The sequence below is a fragment of the Emys orbicularis genome, chromosome 21, assembly GCF_028017835.1.
Source record: "Emys orbicularis isolate rEmyOrb1 chromosome 21, rEmyOrb1.hap1, whole genome shotgun sequence".
NCBI lineage: Eukaryota > Metazoa > Chordata > Testudines > Emydidae > Emys > Emys orbicularis.
The window spans coordinates 5,880,869-5,899,713 of record NC_088703.1 but is presented as its reverse complement, the minus strand read 5'-3'; the positions used below and the strand labels follow the sequence as shown (position 1 = coordinate 5,899,713).

At 60.9% G+C, this 18,845-nt stretch overlaps 1 protein-coding gene across 1 annotated transcript; it reads left to right on the top strand.

The window, feature by feature from the left end:
- The first annotated feature begins 4,630 nt into the window (after positions 1 to 4,630).
- FBXO46 (F-box protein 46) lies at positions 4,631 to 8,538 on the top strand. Its single transcript, XM_065420914.1, has one exon. It carries the CDS (start codon positions 4,631 to 4,633, stop codon positions 6,584 to 6,586), a length of 1,956 nt encoding a protein of 651 aa, XP_065276986.1. The 3' UTR covers positions 6,587 to 8,538.
- The last annotated feature ends 10,307 nt before the right edge of the window (positions 8,539 to 18,845 follow it).

The window sequence follows — 18,845 nt, the reverse complement described above, 5'->3', positions numbered from 1 at the left end:
TCTCACATGGAGCCGAGGCAAAGCTAGGAATGGAACCCAGGAGTCCTGGCCCCCGTCCGCTGGAGCAGTCTGCCTGGCCTGGGATGTTGGCGGGATGCTCCAGCTGCCCCATTGGTTCCCTAGCTCTTGCTTTTAAATGCCTCTCTGACGTCTCCCTCTTTTGATGCCAGTGGGAGATCAGGCTCCTTGTTGCCCCCCCAGGCCTGCCTCTTGGGCCCATGCCCATGGCTGTCAATGCTGCGTGGATTTCTGCGCCTCCTACCCCTCCCCCCCCCACGTGACAAGCTGGGTCTCTGTCTTGCTGGCAGTGTAACCCACCGGAGAGGGAGGAGTTTAACTGGCCATCTCTGAGTGCTTCGGACGCGCCATGCGGCTGAGTGGTCAAGGGAGCCTGGGCTGGTGCCTTTCCTGGCACCAGTAGAGCTCTGTCCCCCGGCTCCGGCAGTGACCCCAACCTGTGGAGCGAGACTAAGGGTCAAATGCAGGTTTCTTTCCCCACTCCCACCCCTCCTTAGCAGGGGCAGGATAGTGAAACTGAATGTGTAATGAAAGGAGTTTGGGTTTAGCCCGATGAACTTGTGGAACTCACTGCCACATGATCCCGTTGAAGCCAAGCGTTCGGATGGCTCCGGACAAGGATTGGGGGGCGTTTATGTGGATAACGGCGCCGCCTACAGATCGATTTGGTAGGATATAGGTGTAAGTTTCGGAGGGATCTAAGATCTGGTGCCTCAGAGAATGAACTGATGGGTTGGTGGAAGGAGGAAGCTTTCCGGGGGCAGCTATTCCGTAATTGTCCACTGGGGGTTTCTTGCACCTCCCTGCGAAGCAGCTGGTGCTGGCCACTCTTGGAGCCGGGATACCAGGGTAGATGGGCTCCTGGTCTGATGAATTCTTCTGTGCGTCTCTAGGCTTGCTGGCCCAGGGAGCGGGTTCTTTGTCCAGTCTGCCTCCCAGGAACTCGTCCCAACGGACGGGCAGCTGCCTCGGACGCGGGCAGTTGGTCGATGTGCAAATCGCTTCTGCAACCATGCCCGGGATAAGTGAGACTCGATGCAGCCCCGGGAGCAGAATCCGTCTTCAAACCGTCTCCCCTCTGTCCTCCCCACCTGCCTGCTGTGGCTCCCCATCAGGTCGGAGGATAACACCCTGTTCTTTCCACAGTATTTGGAAACGGGGGGGGGGGGGGGGGATTGTGGCTGAACACGGGACTTGGGAGTCAGGACTCCTGGGTTCTGTTTCTGGCTCTGGGATGGGGGGAGTGGGGCTTAGTGGTTAGAACTGTGGGGTCTGGGAGCCAGGACTCCTGCGTTCTTGGCTCTGGAGGGGGAGTGGGGCCTAGTGGTTAGAGCTGTGGGGTCTGGGAGCCAGGACTCCTGCGTTCTTGGCTCTGGAAGGGGAGTGGGGCCTAGTGGTTAGAGCTGTGGGGTCTGGGAGCCAGGACTCCTGCGTTCTTGGCTCTGGAGGGGGAGTGGGGCCTAGTGGTTAGTTGTGGGGGGCTGGGTGTCCGGACTCTTGGGTTCTACCAGCTCTGCCATGGAGTCACTGTCTCCCTGCCCCAAGTCTTGTCTCCCTTCCCTTGTGGAGGGTGCCGGGCTGTGCTTGTGCTCGCTGGAAGCGAGGGACTTACTCCCCTGGACGTGTAGGGAGCAGCATCGACTCCAAGAAGAACCCGGCCCTGTCACAGAGAGCCTCAGACTGGCACGTAGCAGGCGCTGGGCCAGCGCTCTGGTGTCGCTTGCAGGTGGCCAGCTTCTAACCACAGTCTGGCGGGGGGGTCTGTGCCCGGTTGTCATCCCTAGCAAGGGGTCCCTGACTGTGCTGCGCTCAGTTGTGGCCGAATGGGAAGAGGTGGCATCAGGGAGGGGGCACTGTAGCCTGTCCTCCCTTGAGGGCGCGGCCTGTGATTCTGTCCCGCCTCCCCGAGGGCTTCAGGCTGCAGAGGAAGGGATGCAGTCGTCCTTCATACCTGAATGCCTCCTGGTAGGTGGGGTGCAGGCTGTGGGCATGAGCCCCGGTGCTGCCCCAGGCCTTGGGGTCGGTGGGGGCAGACTCTGGACCTGGGCCCCATGGCGCTTCTCCAGGGGCAGACTGTGGGCATGAGATTTGGGGTACATTCTCATTGGGGCCTGAATTCCTGCCTCAGCCCCATCTGGCCTCTTGACCCCAGAGCGGGGGTCACAAGTTAATCTGGTTAGTCCGTGGGTAGGGGATGGTGGCTGGCGCTCTCCCCGGCAGTCAGGGCTGACCCCAATGCCCCAGCGTGGTGCTAGGGGGTGCTGTGCTGCAAGGAGCGGGCCGTGGGCTCAGTAGGGGGCTCTCCCTTGGCAGTCAGCGCTGACCCCAGTGCCAGCCCTAGGGAGCGCTGTGCTTCAGGGAGGAGGGCGGGGGCTCAGTAGGGAGCTCTCCCCTGGCAGTCCGGGCTGCCGGAGACACCATCTTTCTGATAATACCTAAAACGGAGACCGTGGCCATTGAAAAGAAAAATCCATTGCACTTTTTGCGCAAAGTGGAAGGGTTAACCCCAGCGTCTGTGCAAAATTCAGACTTGTGCCTCCGGGAGCTTGTCCTGCCGTTTCAGTTTGATAGGGGATACTTCACTTCCTGTCCCACACGTCTATCCTGTGGCTGTGTGCGGTTAAACAGCTCCCATGTTCCGCCCCAGAGGCGGCTGCATTTCAGTGGTGATGTGTACTGCATGGAACCAAGACCAGGACTTGACCTGAGAGGCACCATGGGGACTTGTGGAGGGTGAAAGGCCCCATAGCGCAGGGAGATGGGGCGGGCAGCATGTGTGGGGTAGGATTGGAGGGCAGCTTCCTAGTTGTTAATCCCTAGGGGGCGTGATCTCGACGTGGTATTGTGTGCTTGTGCCCATCACCTGTCTGAGTGCTCCCAGGCCGCGCTGGTTCGTACGGACCAGCTTCCCCAGGGGTCCGGATCCGGCCAACTGCTACCCTGGTGCTCGGTAGGGCACGAAGACCCGTCTTTCTGTTAGTGAATTCCCTGCCCTCTGTGCCCGGAAGGGGGTGGCCCAGGCGACGAGGGGGTCAGTTAGTGACCGTGCTGCCAGGGGAGCTCGCGATGGCTGCTGGGGGACGGACTGACCCACCCAAACGATGAAGGAGTGGATCCGCCCACTCCCAGCTGCGTATGGGGATCCTTGGCAGCCCGCCCGCAGCCCCCCGTGCTGGAGCAGCGGCAGAGCGTGGCAAAGGCCTGGCACAGCGTGAGAGTGGCTGTGAGAGAGAGGGGACGGTGGTGGGAGTCAGCAGGAGGGAGGTGAGAGCGCTTGAGACAGAGGGGTGCATGTGGCCCATTCTCTTAGCGCTGCCAGGCGGCCCCCAGACTCTGACCCACCGAGCTGCAGTCCGGAGCCTCGGTACGAATCAGGCGTGACACCGAGAAGGCAGGATCGAGCCTGGGACGCCCCGTGGCTGGCGCGCTGGGCCAGGGTGGGTGGCGGGGAGTTGGTTTTTGCGCGCCGCAGCAGGCTCCGCTCGGAGAAGGCCTGGGATGGGGGGAGCGAGGTTTCCCGGTATGCTGCGACGTGATCGGTTTCCGTCCTGCCTCACCGACTCTGCAGGCCGGCCCGGGACCGCGGGAGTCGAGGTCTCTCTCCCTGGGAGAGGCAGCAATCACACCCGCTGGGGAAGGGAGCGTGTCTGGGAGGCACAGAGCCAGCTGCAGGTTTTCCCACCTGCTCCCCTGAGCTCTGGCCCCCACTGCTGCAGAAAGACTCTGCCAGCTTTCTCATGCCCGCGTGGTAGGCTGGCCCCTGCGGCAGGTCCCGCGGCCAGAATCCCGGGCTTCCTCCGTGTGCCCGCTGCATGGATCGTTCCCCCTTTGCACCTACGTGCCCTTGTGCCCGTTCGCCAGGGGTCGTGTCTGTTCACAGAAGTCTGGAGCGTCTCATGAAGGCTCTTTATTTTGAAGGTCACATTGATGTTCATGTGGGTTAAAATTAATGTGTCCCCCCCCAGATGTGTCCCTAAGCTGCTGCTGAGGAGGGTGAAAAAAAACTCGTTGGGGGCAACGCAGGCTTCCCTGCCCCACAGATCCCTCCCTAGCCCTCTTCTCTTCAAGGCTTGAGGGCGGTCAGGTCCCTTCCCAAGCTCCAGGCGATTAGGGTTCTAGGATTTGCTGTTCTAGCTCTGGGCACTGTTTTTTCCGCATGGTAGCGACCGATCCTGTTTTGCTCTTGGCCTTAACGGTGTCCTGTGGCAGAGAGTTCCGCAGGCTCCCGGCACACCGTGAGAGCATGTATTCCCTCTGACCCCTTAGGAACTTACTGCCTTTCCATTTGGCCGGCTGCCCCCTCCTCCTCGTCTCTGGAGATTGGGTGAATGGAAGCCCCCGACCCGCTTCCCCTAGCATGCTTGTTCCATCATAGCCGCCTCTCGAAAGGCGACATCCCCAGTGGAGGCTTGTACTCCTAGAACCTTGCGTCCGGGGTGGGCGAACCCCCGGGCTGGTTCCCAAGCTGGCAGAGCGATTCGTTTCCAGCCAGCCTCGCTGATCAGTGTCTGTCTCTGCCTTTCCCCAGGTGGCTCCGAGCCGGTGAAGATCTCGGCGTCCGGCACCAGAGTGCCATGAGCTAGGGGCGCACCGCCTGTGCCATGAGCCCGGGATGGATCAGAACACCTTCTCGCACATCCAGCTGTGGTGCCCGCGGCCCTTCGGCACCTACTCCCAGAACAAGCCGTGCGGCGGCAGCCCGGTGAAGAAGCCCTTTGGGGACTTCGCCTGCAGAACCAAGGAGGGGGAGGACAGCGGGGAGGCCTGCTCCGAGAACACCCCGCCTGCCCCGGCCCCGCCGCCTCCCCTGGTCTCCCCCAGCCAGGGGGAGGAGGGCCGGGTGCTGCTGGACACCTGGTACGTCATCAAGCCAGGCAACACCAAGGAGAAGATCGCCTTCTTCGTGGCCCACCAGTGCAGCAGCAGCCGCGCCAGCACCATGAAGGTCAAGGGCAAATGGGGGAGCGACAGCTCGAAGGCCAAGCGCCGGCGGCGCTCGCATGACCCCAGCAAGGGCAAGCCGTGCCCGGGGAAGGACAAGGACGGCAGCAAGGAGGCGGAGGACGTGTACCTGTGCCCGGAGGCCCATGCCGAGCCGGGCGGCGACACGGACCTGCTCTCCGTGGCCGAGATGGTGGCCCTGGTGGAGCAGCGGACGGCGCTGGCTCTGCAGAGCTACTCGCGGCCTTGCCCCGGGGGGGCGCCCGCGGCCCCGGCCTCCCCCGTGGTGTTCCTCTCCGCGGATCAGGAGCAGGCGGACGGGGAGAAGAAAGTGGCGGGCGGAGGTGGGGGCCAGGACTGCAGCCGGGTGGCCGAGGCGGTGGCCCATTTCGAGTCGCAGCAGGAGGAGCGGAGCGTCGAGGCGGCCGAGTGTGTGGCCAACTCCCAGCATAGCCCCGGCGAGGTGCGCATCGCCTTCCGCATCTCCAGCAGCCGGGACCCCCGCTCGCCCCCCGAGGTGGGCTCCGGCGCCCGCCCCAACTGCATGTTCATGAGCTGCGGCACCGGGGGCTCTGCCACCGGCTCCGGCGCCCATGCCAAGGACAAGATCACCTGCGACCTCTACCAGTTGATCAGCCCCTCCCGCGACTCCCTGCCCAACAATGTGGACTTCCTGCTGTCCAGTGCCGCGCCCAAGGGCGACGGGGCCAGCGAGCCGTCCGATTTGGAGATGAACTGCGGCGAGAGCCAGGCCTTGCCGGGCAAGCTGGACGCTGTCTCTGAAGGCAGGGCCGGGGAGAAGCTGGGGGGGCCAGCGGCAACGCCCCGGGACTGCGTGGCCGGCTTCCACGTGGACGTGGTGGTGACGGGCGTGGTGGATCAGTGCGTCTTCTTCGGCAAGGACAGCACCAAGAACATGAAGGAGGAGACGGTGTGTCTGACGGTGGGGACCCCCACCCCGGACGGGCTGTGCTCCGCCTGCGAGGATCCACCCCCCGGCCAGCTCTTCTTCCTTCACGCCCAGCCCCCCCGGCCCGAGGACACCCGGGAGGCTGCCGGCTCCCTCCTGGACAGCAAGAACAACGGCGAGGGGGGCGTGGAGTGGCCGGATGGGCCCGGGCTGGAGCCGGCGGCCTCGGACACCTCGCTGTGCCGTCTCTACCGGCACGTCTCCCACGACTTCCTGGAGATCCGCTTCAAGATCCAGCGGTTGCTGGAGCCCCGCCAGTACATGCTGCTGCTCCCCGAGCACATCATGGTGAAGATCTTCAGTTACCTCCCCACCCAGTCACTGGCCGCCTTGAAATGCACCTGCCACTACTTCAAATCCATCATCGAGACGTTCGGCGTGCAGGCCACGGACTCCCGCTGGAACCGGGACCCGCTGTACCGGGACGACCCCTGCAAGCAGTGCAAAAAGCACTACGAGAAGGGGGACGTGTCCCTGTGCCGCTGGCACCCCAAGCCCTACCACCACGACTTGCCTTACGGACGCTCCTACTGGATGTGCTGCCGGCGCACGGACAAGGACACGCCGGGCTGCCGGGTGGGGCTGCACGATAACAACTGGGTGCTGCCCTGCGACATGCTGAGGGACCGAGCGGCCAGGCGGGAGGACGGGAGGTGAGGTGGGGCGGACGGGCGCTGGGGCCGGAGCCCACGAGGTCTCGTGTGCGTGTGTGTGTGTGTGTGGGGGGGGGGTTTGGTTTGTTTGCCTGGCTGTCTGGTGCTGATCTCGGCTGCAGCCCTTCCCAAAAGAAATTGACTCACCCACCTGCAAAACTATACAGGGCCGGGGCCAGATCGCCTCCTCCCCCAGCTACTACAGCCGCCAGCCCTGCCCGCCTGCCTTGGGCAGGGGGTCCTTGCTGTGCCCCGGCTTTGCAGCTCGTTGGCGGCTGTGAATTCTCCTGCTAGCCGCCTACCCTTGTGTCCAGCCCCTCTCATCCGCTGCTCCTACCTGCTTGGTGAGCACTGGTACGTCATCGGTGGATTCACCTGAAATCTCCTTCTCCGGCCCCCGTTGCTGGAGCAGCGCTCCCCTCAGCCCAGCTCTGTCCTGCTGCCAGCGGGCACGTGGCAGCGACCGGCGGGAGCACGTGAAGGCTCTGCTGTCTGAAGCTGTGAAACCCCCACCGCCACTAGGGCCCACTCCTCCCATGCCCTCGTTCGGGGGTCAGTGATTAGCCTCTCCAAGAGAGGGCGCTGTGCTCCCGGCCCCGCAGGCTGGCACGGCGAGCATCACGCCGGCTGGGGGTCCCGTTTCCAATCCAAGCCGCTCGCGCGAACACATATCGGGGGGCAAGAAATCAGCCTCCGGAGAGAGAGAGAGAGAGAGAGGCGGGCCCACCGCTGCTTGGTAGAACCTGTCAAGCCGAGGCCGGCCAGCCCCACCCCCGGCTTGCTGGGGCTCAGAGTCAGCCAGTGGGTCACAGCAGCAAGGGAGCTGGGGGTGGGGATCCCCATCCCTCCGTGATGGCACCCCCCAAAGAGAGAGCCCCCTTTGTCCCCATCCCTGCCTACATGCGGCCGCCTCTCCGAAGCTGTTGGCAGTTTGCCGTGACCGTGGGTTTCTTAGCACGGTGGCCACCAGTTGACTTTGCCAAGCTGCTGGGACGCCTGGGTTCTCAGCGAGAGGGGGTGGCGGCTGCCGGCCTCCCTCCGGCCATCGGCTGGTCCCTCCCCTTTTCTTCTAGCCACGTTGCTTGTGGAAGGGGGGATTGGCAGTGGGGGTAGGCCCCAGCCTGGCTGGTGTCACTGGCTCTTTGGGGTCCAGATCTGTAACTCGAACCCCCGTATGGCAAAGGAACCCGGCTCTCCCCTCCCCACAGGCCGGAGCGGCCCAGTGCCAGGGGAGGGTGGGCGTTTCTGTAACCACCGGGCCAGCCCCACAGCTGGAGTGAGTCGGCCTGGGCCTGTTGGCTTCACTGGTGCCGCCCGACGTGCCAGCTGGGAGTCTGGCCCTCGGCCTCCCCCCGTGCCTGGAACTGGGGCTAACAGCGAGAGCGGCCTTTCACCCTGCCTCTTTGCCCCCTGGGGTCCTGATCCCCGCCCCCTACACACGGCCTTATCCCCTCATTGTTCCATCTCCATCCAGCCGGGTGCTGGACTCCCACCCACAGTGTCTCCCCCAGCTGCTGACCGTTCCTCCTTTTTGCAGCCTTTTCATTTGAACCCACAAAACGTATCTCCTCTCCGCCCCCCGGCTCCCCCACCACAAGTTGCCTTGAAATCCTAGCCCTCGTCTCTTGGCTTACGCACGAGTACGGTGGGGCGGCACCCGTTCTTGTGTCGCTGGGCTCCTGTGGCCAACGGCTGCACCTCAATTCCCAGCTAGTGTCGTGGTCCGAAACCAGGGGGCCGTCCCCTGCCCTCCACGTCAGGCCCATTTGCATCCCCCCCGCCCCCCTTGCCCTAAGGAGGCTGTCAGCCTGTGGTGCTCTAGTCCCCAGGTGCCGATCCGGTTCCATATCCCCCAGCCCGGGCACAGCTCTGCCTGGTATTTATACCCCTGTCTCTGTGCATGTGTGACATTTCAAATGACTGTTGAGTGGAAAACAAATTAAACAGCAGAAAAACTGACTCTGGGGGTGGTTTTTTTGTTGTTGCCCTCATCCCTTCCCCTGGCAAAAAGAGGCTTTTGGAAGTTAGAGAAATTGCCTCCTCCGCTTTGCTGGCTCCCCCCTCCAAAATAAAATGAATCCTGCCACCCAGCCATGTGGCATTAAAGGCTGGTAATGCGTTCACCATCTTAATGCCGACCTTTTCCTAGGATAGCTCTTCAAAGCGCATTCCTTCTGCCCCGTTCTTCCGTGCATGAAAGAGTTAGCGGCATGAAAGAGTTGTGTCGGAGGCAGCTCCCGTTGAAATGAAGCGGGCAGTCCGGCCGTCTGAACTATTATTTCAGGCTCTCTGCAAACTCAGGCAGCGGCTGCCTCATTTCCCCTCGGGTCGCGTGGGAGGAGCAGCTGGAGCTGCGGCGCCATTTGAAGAACTAAAGTGAGACGCGAGAGGCCAACTGGTGGGAACATTTTGATAAGAATAAAAAAAATGGTTTGGGCCAAAATTGGCTGTGGGAAATTTGGAACTCCTGGGGGAAAGCAGAAATATTGCAACGTGGCTGTCCTGTTGCAGCACCTCATGGGAGTGGTAGTTTGGGTGCTTCCTGCTCCTAGTCCCTGGGAGCTGGGGGCTGGACGATTGCTTCCAAGACACACCCCGCTCATGGAGAGGGGCCACTGGCTGCAATGCGGGAGATGAAGTCCAGTGGGGAAGTCTGGCCCATAAAGGGCAATGGGCAAACGAGGCAGCTACATACAGCTCCCATGAGCCTCTCTGATTTGAAATCATTTGTGGGCGGGCTGGGTTTTTGTGATGACCCAAATCTAAGTTGTCTGCAGGAAGCAGATGCCTTTTGTGAACGATTGCATTTACTTCTTAACCCAATTACCCATCTAAAAAAACAAGTTTTGGGGGACATTTTCCAAGCCCCCCTTGTGGCCAACGGAGGTGTGTCCTTGCCCCCACCCTGGCTAGATTTTCACTTCCCCTTCGCTCTGGGAAATGCCCCCCGTCCGCAGTGTATTGTGGCGGGACTTGGCTGGCCGTGCTGGGTCCGTGGGATGATGGTGGGAAGGCGTTGGAGGACTAGCCGCGCTCGTCCGGAGCTAGCCTGCATCCGCACTGCAGGGCGGGCAAGTTGTGCTAACGCGAATGTTAGCCCAACTGGCGTTCCTGGCCCTGCTGCGCCGTGGATGGTAGGTGATTGAGGAGCAATGCTTAGGTTCTAACTCAGGATAACTCTGCAGTGAAGACAAGCCTTTAATTGTGTGTTCACAACAGGCGTGGCAGTGCTGGGTAAGCTGCCACCCGCCCTCCTAGCGTTTGGCCCGAGGGGAGGGTCGCTGTAACTTACAGCTGCCAATTCAAAGCTGATCTAGGCCCGGTTGCTTCCCACGCTGCTCCATTGGCCAGTGGGACTCCCAGCCACATGATGCTACGGAGACCCAAGAGTTGAGGGGGACGCTGAAAAGGACTGGGCGCTTCTATGGCTAACGAGCATCTTGAATCAGAATAGCAAATGCTGAACTAGTCCCCGAAGGGCCGTGAACCAGCCTGCTTCTGGGCGGGACCCAGCCACTGCCAGGGGTCAGGAGGGAATTCCTGGAGGGCAGGTTATCCGTGAACTGCCCCCCTGCACGGGTCTTTGCTCTTTCCTCTGGCACTGGCCACCGGCAGGCTGGGCAGCCCCTGGTCCGATGCAGCCTGGTGGCTCCGCTTACCTATGGGTAGGTTGCCCCAGGCTGGTTGGCGCATAGGGTCTGGGGCCTATGAACCCCCTCTCTGGTCCTATTATGGCCAGCAGTTGCTGTACCAAGCTGGAGTGGTGGGTGAGGCCTTGAGGGAGAGAAGGTTAAGGGGTGACTTGATCCCAGTCTAGAAGTACCTACCTGAGGAACAAAACCTTGCTCATGGGCTCTTTTCAGTGTAGCAGGCAAAGGTGTGGCGGGATCCAAGGGCTGGAAGTTGAAGCTAGCGAGAGTCCATAAACCATGTAACATTTGGGGAGTGATTTTTCCAAGCCCCGCTTGTAGCATGGAAAGAACCATGCAAAATTAAGGCCACCCCCCCCCCCCCCCGGTGTTATATAATGTGTGGACAGCCCCTAATTAACCAGTTGCACAACTTACCCTGGGGCATGGTGGATTCTCCGCCGCTAACCACTTTTAAATCACGGTTGGCTGGTTTTCTAACAGATCTGCTCTAGGAATGGTTTGGGGCCAGTTCTGTGCCATCCAGCTGGTCAGGCTGGGGATCACCATGGTCCCGGCTGGCCTTGGAGTCGAGGAATCGTACCGGGTGGTGCCGTTTCATTAGGAAGCGCTGGGTCTCTCTGGAGCACGGACCACCCGGCCATTAGCCAGACCGATGGGCTTAGAGCCATCTCCATGCTCACCCAGGCTCGCAATGCACTTTATGTAACCGCCCTGGCACCCACATGCAGCTCGTCTGCTTCCAAGGGAGTGGGCTGCCCCCAACCATGTCCCTGAGCCATGCCCCAGGCTCTTGAGTATGTGCTGTGGGTGGGTGGAAACGGATGGAAAAGGTTCCTTCAGGCTGGGCCCGGCACTATGGCTGGGCCTGGCCCCCGTGATGGCTCTGTCAAGGTTTCTGGGGGTGGAATCGCCTCTGGGCTCCTTGCAGAGAGGCACGGCCATTCAGCATAAGAACGCAGCCACCTACCTTCCATGCCGAGGGGTGGGTTTGGCCTTTGGAGATGGCGCTACCCAGCCAAGCAGAGGGCAGCAGGCCATGCTGGTTCGTGCGATCTCTGTGGGTTGCATGGCCCGTCTCACAATCCCCTTCCCCATCTGGGCTCCAGAACCAAGCTGGATCAAAGCTGACGGGGAGTGGCAGTGGTGGGGGGCACTATTTCTAATCTCCCCATCAGCGGACGGACACACGTGGCTGCATGGAGTCGAGGGGTCTGCCCTTGCCAGGCTGACGGGACGTGCCTCGGGCTGGGCATGGGGAAAAGCTCTTGCCCCTGGCGGCTCTGCCATGCTGTGTGTGGGGTGGGCAGCGAGCGACCTGCGGAGCTGGGTGCCCTGATTCATCACAGCATCAGCTGCGTGTCCATCCGGCCACCTCAAGGAAAACGGGGCCCCGGGTGTGAATGTGATGGGGCAGCGGAATGAAGGGGGTTGAACTGTAGCGGCTCTGCCTCCCCATCTCCTCTCTAAGGCACCCAGCCCCCTAGTGCCCCCTGGGGGATGAAAAACCCTCCACTTGATGTGACAGTTCTCGGGGTACCCAGAACAGTGAGTCACCCCCCAATTCCAGCGTGAGGGAGCCTGGCTGATGGTAACTGGGCGTGAGCTGCTCCAGCCCCCTCCTCCGAGCTATGCCAGCCCTGGCTTCGCCCTGCGGGGTAACTCTGGGTGCACCCGAGTCCCTTTGCTGCATCCCCCCTGTGATATCCAGCCCATGGCTCTGGTTACCCCCAGGAATCCCAGCTCCTCTGCCCCCAAAGGTGCAGCATGCCCCAGTTTAACCTTAAACTACCGCTCCGGTGATGCACAGCACTTGTAACGACCCCCAGGAAGGTTGATTTAGGAAAGAACAGAGGTTCCACTAGCAAGAGAGTGAGAGAAACAAATGGTTGCAACACAAAACAAAATCATTCAGTGCAAACGGGCCTTCGTTTTACCTTTCCTAGCTAATACAGCAAGTCCTGCCCATCCCAACGCTCAGTCCTTTGCAGACCTCCTGGCTCCCCGGGATCCAAACTTGCATGAAAACCCCACTCCCCAAGCCTCTCCTCAGTGAATGGATGCAGAGGGCATCTCCCCGCTCGGTGTTCTACTGAACAGTCGTTTGTCTCTATTCACTGGTAGATCCCGTCGGGCGCAATGTTCCCTTCCACCTCCACCTGGTCTGGGTTGTTTGCAGTTGTCTTTGGTGGCTTTCTATTGACTGTTCTGCGGTGGGGCAGTGGCGCTGCATCACCAGCAGTGAGCCAGGGAGGGTAGCAGCTCCCCCCAACAGGCCGTCACTGAGGGATCTCCCTGCCCCCATCCTCCTTTTCACTTTAAGACCAGAAGGGCATAAATGCCAATATAGTGACACTCTCACTGTATAACACTCTCACTATATAACTCTCACTCCTACACACATCATGCCAGGATTGTGAGCGTTGATACGTTGCCAGCTTTCAGTAGAGACCTCCCACGTTACCTTTTATGGTCAAGTACCCTGCAAGCAACGTATTTGATGTAATGAGTGTGCCCGGTCTGAGGTGAGAGTTGTTTGCAAAGAACAGGGGACCCTTTGGCTCACACTTGAGCATGGTACATTCTAGCCCTCACAGGGCCCTGACCCCCACCCCAGAGAATCGCCAAGTTCTCAGCTCCCCTCTCTGTATGGGCCCCCATCATTGTCACTGAGCCTCACACACGGGGGGGGGGGAGGGGCAGTTCCCTCCCAACAGCCCTATGAGTTGGGTCATTCTACACAGGGAAACTGAGGCTCAGAGCAATATAGTGGCTGGCTAAATGTCACATAAGGAGAATGCAGGAGAGTAAGGATTAGAACCCATGGCTGCTGGGTCCTAACCCAGCTGTCCTACGCACGCCTTTTGGGGCTAAGTCCCCATTTGTGGCAATTAGCCCTCCACAGCAGCTGGGCCCATCGATCTGCCATTCCCTCTAGGTACGTCAGAGCCAGTCTGCCCTTCACCTTGGTTTCCTCTTTCCTGCATGGGCTGATTTTACGCTTTTCTGGGGATATAAAGGCCAAGGGGATTTAGGGGCTTTTCCTGGGTAGCAGCAGAATCGTTTCAATCAGCCCTCAGGGCTCTTCTGCTTTGTATAGTTCCCTGCCTGTTCCCCGCACGCCCAAGCCACAAACATAACCTGCACCTTGCCGCCTCCAGATGACTCAAAACGACTTCTCCCACTGGCTCAGGGGAAGTCTGGTATGAGCCTCAAGATCTGGGAGGAGGGAGCGCCTCAGACTTTGGGAAGAGACTTGCAAATTGTAGCTGTGTCCTGAACTGCAATGTAGCATTGCTGTGCCCTGTATAAACAGCTGCTGTGTTCCACCCCAGAGGTGGCTGCATTTCAGTGCTTGGTGGGGGCGGATAGGATTCCTGTATAAAGAGCTGTTGTGATTCACCCCAGAGGTGGTCTATAAAATCAGGACTGGTGTGGAGAACATGAATAAGGAAGTGTTATTTACCCCTTCACTTACCACAAGAATCAGGGGTCACTGGAGGAAATTAACAGGCAGCAGGTTTAAAACAAACACAAGGACGTACTTCTCCGCCCAACGCACAGTCAATCTGTGGAACTCACTGCCAGGGGATGTCGCGGAGGCCAAAACTATAACAGGGATCAAAAAAGAATGAGATAAGCTCTTGGAGGACAGGTCCATCAGTGGCTATTAGCCAAGATGGTCAGGGATGCAGCCCCATACTCTGGGCGTCCCTAAACCTCTGACTGCCAGAAGCTGGGCCTGGACGACAGTGGTGGATCACTCGATAATGGCCCTATTCTGTTCATTCCCTCTGAAGCATCTGGCACTGGCCACTGGCAGAGGCAGGATACTGGGCCAGCTGGCCCTTTGCTCTGACCCAGTCTGGCCGCTCTTATGTTGTTGAGCACAAGAATGCAATGACACAGGACTCGGAGGCATGGCTGTGTATGGCCAAATCTCCCTGAGACGCATGATCCTTGTGCGAGATGAGTCCGGGGAAGCCAGAGCATTTGCTGGTTGCTGTGTATCAGCAGGGCAGGTGGAAGCTGCTATCCTCTCCAGAGCCAGTGTGGCTTAGGGGCATTTAAATGCCGGCCATGTAAGTAGAGAGAGGCGGCAGTGGGAATACAAAACTGGCACCAGGGGGCGGGGTGCTCATCCTCCCAATGTCCGGGCATGGGGGGCAGTGATGGTGTGACAAAGTGGGGATTTCCTGTAATATTGGAATGAATCCTACGTGTGCCTCAGTTTCCCCTAGCATGTTCATGGTTACCTAGTGGAAGGGAAAGGGATTGTTTGCCTCAGGGCAGGCTAAGGGACACCTGGGAACTGACCAAGGAGGTCAGACGGGGAGAGATACAGAGTCTGGTTGTGGGAGCCATTCCAGCTTGGCTGGGCATGGCCTGACCAGGCCGGACGATGCTTTAACCTCCGTGTCTCGGCGCTAAGCTGGGGCCATCCCGTGGTGGGCTCCAGGGACCAATAAACCCGACAGGTCTGCCAGTGCTGCCGAGCGTCCCTGCAAGGGGGACAAGGCTCTCCCAGGCGCCTGGCTGGCCCCGCTGGGCAGAGCTCGCAGGGTGCAGCAGGAGGGCTGGAGCCCAGAGGTTCAGTCTCGGAGGTGGGGAGGCCACATGGCCGATCCTGGAGGACGAGTAAGACCCGAGGGACCTGGCCCACTGACGGATTCCTCCGAGAGGCTGTTCCAAAGCTGGGGTGTATCCCCGATCCTGGGGCTCCGTGACAGATGGCACCAAGCCAGAGCCAAGGCCTCCAAAGAGCGTGATGGATCCTGCAGGGTAAGAGGCCAGGAGGCCTGGCCTCTCTTCTGGTTTGATTCCAGCCCAAGGGGCCAGAAGCTAGAAATTGGGTGGGATGAGTTTGTTGGGTCTCACCCACGCACCCCTGTTTTCCCCGAGCTCCAGCCTCTCCCCGCTCCATTAGTCCTCCTCTGCCCCGTCCTGGCATCCCTGTTTGCTTTCCTCCCACTGTGTGCGTGTGGGGAGCTGCTGCTGTGGACAGGAGGATGCGGCAGCTGCGGATTCCCCCACCCTGTGGCCCCGGGTGGCCCAGCGGGCGTAAGATGGAGAAACTAAAGGGCAGCGTGTAGGCCCAAAGCGGGAGTCAGTCCCTGAGCACCTCGGAGGAGCTGCCCCTAGTACACACGAAGCTGAGGGAACCCTGCTTGCTGCCAGCCGATGGGTGACGCTGCCGTGGGGCCGAGTGGGGGGACCCAGTGTCTATGGAGGGGAGAATCCGTTCCCCAGTATCCAGTCTGGGTTTAAATATCCCAGCAGCACTAGGGCTCCCTTCGGGAGATGCCTCTGTAGCCAGAAAGGCTCCAAGCACACAGACGGTCGTGCTGCCCAGCAAGGACTCCCCGGTCGGTCTGAATCCACCCGTCAGCTCGTGTCTTATCCGGAGATCATCAGCTCTTTGGGGCAGGGACTGCTCTGTGTCTGTACAGCGCCTAGCGCAAGGGGTCATGGCCTGGGACTGGTGCTCTAAGGCACTACCATTATCTGTATAATAAATAATGATTTCAAGGAGGCAGCTGGTTGCGCTCGGGTCGGCCGCGGCGCGGTTCCGGTCTGCAGTGTAAACCGAACCATACCACGTTTGGTTATCCAAGGGACGCACTCTTCCGCTTCAGAACCAAGCTGTGCGGTACTAAGGCCTTAGCCAGGACAGCCTGCCCCTGGGCCCGGAGAGCTCCACGATATCCAGCCTTCCTTTCCACTTGCCCCCTCCCCTCGTTCTCTGACACTTTTGGATCCACAAGCCGCTCTGCCTGGGACATTTTGCTGTGTCAGGGAGTTGTCAGAACACGGCATCGCCAGTCCCAAGCGTTCAAACCGCAGGAGTGGGGTGGTCCCCAAAATCATGCCATGGGCTTAAAAATCATTAGCTTAAAAAAATGGGGAGATTTTTTATTTGCTGGTGGCATGGACACCTAGAAACTTATGTTTCAATGGAAGCCGAGTATCTCACTCCATCCCATGACTCCAGGAGCTGGTGCTTTAAGAGACACACCAAATACCAGGGGAACTGTGATGAAACCACAAGCATTGGCCGCTTGGGAGCACCCTGTGTGTGTCACACAACCTCATACACAGTGCTCTTGGCCATGTAAGTGAGGGGCAAATCCTGTGATAAACCCTGTGATACAGCCCAGGAGGAAGGTCAAACGCAGGGACCACCCTCAGCGGGACCCATGAGGTTAGAATGACCCAGCGACATCAGTGCTGCAGACGGGCCCTGTGCCAGCAGCAAGGGGGGGGTCAATCCAGCTGCTGCCAGCTGGGCTCTAAGCACTGTTTTCCTTGCTGGTATATTGAGGGGCACAGGGGGCAGGGGCACCCCCTATCTAGTCACCCATCCATCCCTGTACGCTCCCCTGCCCCCGGCTTTCCAGGCCCAGCTGCAATAGTCAGTCTGTCCTGCTGTCCTTCCATGGGATTGCTCTCTCCATATGGACCTGTCATCCATGTGCACTCATCCCCATGTCATCGGGACCCAGTGGGGGGAGGGGTCGGACCTTTGGGTGCACTGAAGAGGGGAGATTCAGATCCATGGGTGCGCTGGGGGGGAGTCGGACCCTTGGGTGTATGGGGGGGGGGTGTCAGACCCATGAGTGTGTTGGGAGGGGTCAGCTCCATGGGTGCATGGGGTGTGTGTGTCAGACCTTGAGTGTATGGGGTGGGTCGGACCCATTGGTGTATTAGAGGAATGAGGCATCGGATCCAGGGATGTGCTGGAGATGGTCAGACCCATGGGTGCGGGGGAGTCAGACCTAGGGGTGTATTACAGGAAAAGGGGTCGGACCCATGGGTGCACGGTGGGGTTGTACCAATGGGAATGATAGGCAAAGGGGGAGTCAGACTCATGGGTGCAGTGTGGGGGGGTTGTATCCAAGGGTGTGTTGGGGGGGCGGGTTGTGCCCATGAGTTTGTTAGGGGAAGGGGGGTCGGACCAATGGGTGTGTTGAGGGGGGGTCAGACCCAGAGATGGTTTATGGGAAGGGGGGTCAGAGCCAGGGCAGGGGTGCAGTGGGGGAGTAGGACCCAGGGGAGTGTTAGGGGAATGGGGGGTCTGACCCAAGGGTATGGTGGTGGGGGGGTAGGACTCAGGGGTGCAGGGGGGGTCAGACCCTGGGCTGTATTGGGGCGGGGGTTGGACCCAGGGGTACATGGGGGGATGAGGGGTTACATTTTGTAATATGCTGTTGTTATGTGATGAGGTGTCCTTCCCTGGCCCCGCCCCCTTGTGGGTGTGTCCTGGTGTAGTCCCTCCCCCAAGGGCGCGTCCCCGCCCCAGCAGGGCGTAACACGTCGTGGCTCCTCCTCCTGTGGGTGGGTCTTGCGGATCGCCCCCGCCCACAAGCGGCTGGGGGCTTTATATGGGACCCGCCGCGCGGGGGCGTGGCTTGCGTTTGCCCCGCCCCTCTGGCTGTGGGCTCCTCTCGGGTCCTCCCCGTGGGCGGGGCTCGCTGTCTCTGCCAGCGGCGCCATGCGGAAAGGGCCGGGTGCCGGGGCCCGGCGCGGCCGGGGAGGGGGCGGCCCGGAGCCCCGCGCCCCCCCGCGCCTTCTCCTCCTGCTGCTGCTGGTGGCCGGCGCCGGCCTGTACTTGGGCTGGGGGTCCGGGGCCGGTGGGGGGCAGCCGCGGGGCCCGCCCGGCGCTCAGGTGAGGGGCAGGGGGTGCGGGTGGGGAGCATGGGGGGGGTGGGAGCAGGTGCGCGGGGCACGGTGTCTGGGGGACGTGGGGGCGGGAGTAGGGAGCATGGGGGGCAGGGTGCCCAGGGAGGGGCAAGAAAGTTGGGGTAGGGAGCATGGGGTGTGTGGGGGCAGGGTGCCTGGAGGGTGGGGAGGGGCAGGAGAGGGGGGTAGGGAGTATGTTGAGTGTAGGGGCAGGGTGCGAGAGGCACGGGGGCAGGGTGTCTGACGGGGAGGGGGCCTGGGGGCAGGGGGCCCGGTAATGGGCGGGGGGGTGTTGCAGTGAGGCATGGATGGGATAGGGTGCCTCAGAAGAATGGGGTGTGGGGTCAGGGTGCTTGGGGGGGAGGGGCTGTGGGGGCAGGGTGCCCGGTAATGGGTGGGGGGAGGTGTTGCAGTGAGGCATGGATGGGATAGGGTGCCCGGGAGGGAGGGGGTGTGGGGTCAGGGTGCCTGGGGGGAGGGGGTGTGGGGGCAGGGTGCCCAGTGATGGTGGGGGGGTGTTGCAGTGAGGCATGGAAGGTGCAGGGGAGCTGGGCGATTTGAGTCCAGGGGCTGGCAGGCTGGGGGGAGGCCCTGGGTGTGACTTGCGGGTGCCCAGAGCCCTTGGAGAGGCAGTAGCAACACCAGCGCTGGCATCTCCCCTCCACTGACTCTGGTGGGGGCAGGGAGAGCCCCTTTAATTCTCACTGGCTCTTGTGCTCTGTTCTCCGTCACCCTAGCGGGGTCGTGCAGCGCAGGGGGACGCAGTGGGAGGGCGCCCCCCGTTCGCAGCCACTGCCTGTATTGGGGACAGGATGCCTGGGGAGCCCTAGTCACGGAGCAGGGCCCCGTTGTGCTCGGCGCTGTACGAACACGAGGAAGGAGACAGCCGCTGGCTCGAGACCCAGACCGCAGGACCCCTCTGCTGTTGCCTGG

Bases quoted from the DNA above. Each gene is read 5' to 3' on its own strand.
- FBXO46 (XM_065420914.1), top strand. From the start codon at position 4,631: ATGGATCAGAACACCTTCTCGCACATCCAGCTGTGGTGCCCGCGGCCC.